Below are 4,973 nucleotides of genomic sequence, written 5' to 3'. Positions count from 1 at the left end.
CTAATTACATGACCAGCACCTGTATATCATTTGCTCACCAATGGATCCTCTGCAGTGACTGAGAATCTGCTGTCAGAATGAGATTTTAAACCGCTGATAAAAACCTTCAGAATTATGAAAAGTTTCATGTTTGTCATAAAAAAGCCATTTAACTGTACACTTACATTAAATGGCATAAAAACAGTGTAGAGGCTCTTCTGAACACAAACCCTGAGGTCCAATTGGTCACCAGTTTTGAAATGCTTTTACTAAATTTGGTATAAAATTTTGGACAAAGTGTTTTGCATTGTTTATCATCATACATGAGACAATTTTGGGGGACTTTTAAGAAAGTAAGCCTCTAATAATCATGTTCAACCATGTGCTGTATTTCACACCATTCAAGCAACAAAACATGCATAAACAAGTTTATCAGACCTACTGAATCATTTCTTTCATTAGCAAACATCCTCCCAACCAAACACCCAAAGAATTTACGTGAGAAAACTTGTTTTACTTTCTTCTTCAACAAGTTTTTTGACACCGAGAAGCTGAGGTGACAGGCTGAGATGAAAAGCTATGTGTCTGTTAAAAATGTGGTGATTTGCTTTAATGGTTATAAAAAACTTGATTTTAAGACTAGCATAATTACAGACCACTAAAATCTTAGATGAGTGGGTGAAATCAGTTTTTATCAGATTTGATCATGTGCTCGCCTTAAAAATGCATTCAGTTGTTGCTAAAATGTTGAAAAAAGACTAAGTACTGCAGTATATAATTAGTTACAATAAAGCATTTGTGTTTCTGAAATGCTTATTGCAAATTGATATGGGACTCAATGTCACATTCCCCCAGTAAGTTCATCTCAAGTTCTTGAAAAACTCTTGTTGAAACTTTTGCCACTGTTGTGCCCTTGAGGTTCTGACCTGCAATGCAATTAGTCTCCTTAAAGTAGATTTGTGTGAAATGCAGTAGGTAATGAGTGATTAACACAGCCCCCTGCCACCTCATCAAACCCCTGCCAAGCGCAAAGAGCCATGTGCTGTGTTATGACTGCTACGTGCCTGCCAAAATGTGAGATGATATTCCCATGTGTCTTGAAGTACAAAGCAAAAATCTTTTCCATGCAGTCATTTTCACAATGCATTGGTTGATGAATGTAAATCAGTTCAAAAAATAATATTTTCCACCAAATTAATAGTGGTCATCTTCAGCTGCTTTTGATGGTGGACATCCCATAGATATACTGTAAAAGACATAAGTAATATCTAGAGGTGAGAATATTAAAGGGGCAGTTCACCCAAAAATGAAAATTTGATGTTTATCCCCAGGGCATCCGAGATGTAGGTGACTTTGTTTCGTCAGTAGAACACAAACAAAGATTTTTAACTCAAACCATTGCAGTCTGTCAGTCATATAATGGAAGTAAACGGGAATCACGGCTTTGAGAGACAAAAAACAGAAACAAAACCAAATTAAACTCTGTGGCTCATGACAATACACTGATGTGTAAAGACACAAAAGGATTGGTCTGTGCAAGAAACTGAACAGCATTTGTATTGTTTTTTACCTGATTCACCGCAATGTCTGAACTGTCATAAAAACGTTCTCAACAGCCGAGGCATCTTCTTATTCTTCTTGCTTTACTGCAGATCGCAGACTTCTTAGTGCATTACCACCACCTATCTCTCAGATGGATCATTGACACTCTGTCTACTGTACAATCTCATTTAGGAGTGTCAATGGTCCATTTGGGAGATAGGTGGTGGTAATGCACTTAGAAGTCTACGGTATTCAGTTTGTTGCACAGAATTGTTTTGTGTCTTTACATATCAATGTATCGTCACAAGCCGCAGGGTTTAATTTGGTTTTGTTTGTATGTTTTTTTTTTTTTTTTTGTCTCTCAAAGCCGTGATTCCTATTCACTTCCATTATATGACTGACAGACTGCAACGGTTTGATTTAAAATCTCAGTTTGTGTTCTACTGAAAAAAAAGTCACCTACATCTTGGATGCAATGGGGGTAAGCAGATAAACATAAAATTGTCATTTTTGGGTGAACTATCCCTTTAAGAGACTACTTGCTAGTAACCACCTAGCAGAACACTCTAGCATTACTGTGGCATTTCTGTATGGGCAAACAACTAATATTTTAGGCATTTTACTCACCAAAACAGGTTTTAGTTTCTTATCCCAGCTGGACTTTTCAGTGGGGAAAGTTTCGTCTTTACGTCAGAAAGATGTAAAGATGACACACCACTGACATGAGAAACGTCATAAGTCTGATATCTGATCCGTGGACCTAAGACTATCTTCCTGCTTAGTGGACACCCTCATGAAAATGGAAAACTATGAATAATAAAATAAGGGATTCACCTCAGAGTGTAAGACAAGGTGTGCTGTTCTTACAAAACATTTTTTGATCAATATCCCAGCTGTTTATCCTATCAATTAATTTATTTCACATTTAAATGTACTTTTGATCATCAAAACAAGTCATAGTCAATGAGGAAAAAATACAATAATGATCAGCTGACTGTACATTATTCTGTTTATGTGCGTGAAATATTGATTTAAACTTAAATATTTTATACATTTGTATTTTTATATTTTGCACTTTGCATCAGCTTAGTTTATAGTTTTACGCACATGTTATACAATAAATTTTAGATTACTCAAATGTTTCTCAATTAATATGATCTGGGGGGCAGAATGTGTAATAATTAAACAAGTATTAGGCCTACAATTAAAACTAGTTTTTAAATGTTTTAAATGAAATCTGGCATGTCACGCTGCAGGATATAAAATAACTCAATTATTCGATGAGAACTGACGGAGAAAAACTCAAAAACAGCTGAATTTTGCATGTGTAATGTCTTTTAGTTGAGATGATGCATAAAAACAAAGTGACACATGTGGTCACAAATATCGACTTACAATCACTTGCGTTCAAGTTCTTTTCTTTTCTGGTTAATTCATAAATCCAGTAGAGTATATAAGGTATGTATAACTGGGACTGAACCACAGTCAGAGTCCAACAAGACTTTTCTTTTATTCTACAATAATGAAGAAAACTACAGGTACAGGGTCATACATTTGGCTGAATAGAAAAATATATATATGTAGCTCACAGTAATTTGTTCAAAAGACTCTAATTTATTGATGGCTAACTGAACCATATCTTGCTAAGAGAATGAAAACCTTAAATATGTTTATATATGTTTCAATAAGGAATAATTGTGCATATAAATTCAGGTTGAAAAATGTTTAGGCTATAAGATCATTGTGAACATTATCAGCTAACGAATATCTCCTTTTGTCCTCTGACTGTCCTGAAGTTCTACAGGTTTGTATGGTGTTTGTGGTCTGCTCACTGCAGGCCGTGATCGGATCGCCTGTTGACTGTCCAGACCAAGATACTGCAGGAGTGTCCTGTATCATCTCACTGGAGAAGCTCCTGGAACGAGCCGTTCAACATGCAGAGCTTATTCACCACATCGCAGAGGAGTCCAAGTTGCTGTTTGTGAGTAACAGAGAAATGAACCTGAAGCTAAGCTTATTAAAGGTTCTTTTTGGATTTTGCAATGTACCGTGGTTACAATCTTACTAAATACCTGATGAGAATAAGTAAACAGTACAGAATGCCTCTTAAATATTTTCAGGACGAGATGCTCATTTCATTCGGGGTTGTGAATCTGCATATTTCCGAAGGGACCATGTGTTCTCCTAAAACGGTGTCGGTTCCTATGTCTAAAACTGAAATCCAACAGATTTCCGTGAGTTCATTTAATGGCACCTGATGAAATTCACTGTAAGAGAGTAACTATCAGCTAGGAATTCTAAGATAAAACTGTCCTTTTTTTTCAGGACAAATGGCTCCTTCACTCAGTCCTGATTCTGGTCCAGTTCTGGATTAATCCACTGGTAGATGTACAGGCGTCTCTTATGAATTATCAGAACGCCCCAAGTGCCCTGGTTGACAGGAGCAAACTGATGTCTACTAAAATAACAAGCCTGGAGCAGGGTATACTGGTTCTTATTAGACAGGTGAATATGAATTGTTGAAACTTATGAGATCAAGCTCTTAATCGAACACTCTTTGTTCTTCATCAAGCTCCAGTATGTTTAGAAATCAGTCTTTCTTTCTTTCTTTCTTTCTGCCAGATACTCGGTGAAGGTGGTTTGGTGGTGGAAGGTCCTGAAGACACATCTGATCACTTTGTTTCTTCCGATACGTTTGAGACTGTGAGAAGAGACTACAGTGTGATCTACTGCTTCAGGAAAGATGCGCACAAGATACAGACTTTGCTCAAACTGCTGAAATGCCGTCAGATTGATAAGGAGAATTGCTCCCTATTCTAACTAAAAAAGAAATAAGCTTCTGCCATTTTATCTTGTGTTTCAGTGTTATTCTGCCAAAGCTGGCTTTGCTATTGCACAAATATTGAATTGAAAATAAAAAAATGTTTGCATGTTCACTTGGAGATTGAGCCTGAGCCTGTTATTTTTGGTTTTAAATGTCAGATATGGTTTACTGAAGGTTTGTAAAGTGTCATTTTCTAAATTAAAAATGCATATTTAGAGGAAATTTTAATCAAAATCATTCTGTATATGAAGAATGATGGTACACAGAGTGTTCAAACTGTGTTTTTCTAATGTCTAGATGTGGTGAACAAAGTATAAACTTCATCTCGGAACTGATCATGGGAAATTACACTGAAATGCTTCACAAAATCATCAAAGTCCACTTATGAGAACACTGAAGTTTTAAATCGAAAAAATCCCAACTTCCCCAAAGCAATCTGTATAGACCAGAAAGAAAAGGGGGAAACGTTTTAGTTGCCATTTGGTTTACAGACCATATGGGGGCGCCAGAGAGTTGGAGTGTTGCTATTGTCCAGTTAGCCACTGCTATTGAGAGTATTTTCTCTAAATATAAATTGTAGCGAAAAAATAAAAAGGTAACGCTAATAGGCAGATTGTTCTAACTCTTA

At 36.3% G+C, this 4,973-nt stretch overlaps 1 protein-coding gene across 1 annotated transcript; it reads left to right on the top strand.

The window, feature by feature from the left end:
* Window positions 1–3,014: 3,014 nt before the first annotated feature.
* On the top strand, window positions 3,015–4,463 carry LOC113054826 (somatolactin-like). Its single transcript, XM_026220626.1, has 5 exons — window positions 3,015–3,059; window positions 3,318–3,502; window positions 3,642–3,755; window positions 3,847–4,026; window positions 4,144–4,463. The coding sequence occupies exons 1-5, from the start codon at window positions 3,044–3,046 to the stop codon at window positions 4,339–4,341; spliced, it is 693 nt and encodes a 230-aa protein (XP_026076411.1). The 5' UTR covers window positions 3,015–3,043; the 3' UTR covers window positions 4,342–4,463.
* Window positions 4,464–4,973: the final 510 nt, after the last annotated feature.

The sequence above is a fragment of the Carassius auratus genome, chromosome 35 (genome assembly GCF_003368295.1).
Source record: "Carassius auratus strain Wakin chromosome 35, ASM336829v1, whole genome shotgun sequence".
NCBI classification, from domain to species: domain Eukaryota; kingdom Metazoa; phylum Chordata; class Actinopteri; order Cypriniformes; family Cyprinidae; genus Carassius; species Carassius auratus.
The sequence above is the reverse complement of the archived record's forward strand: the minus strand, read 5'-3'. Positions and strand labels throughout refer to the sequence as shown.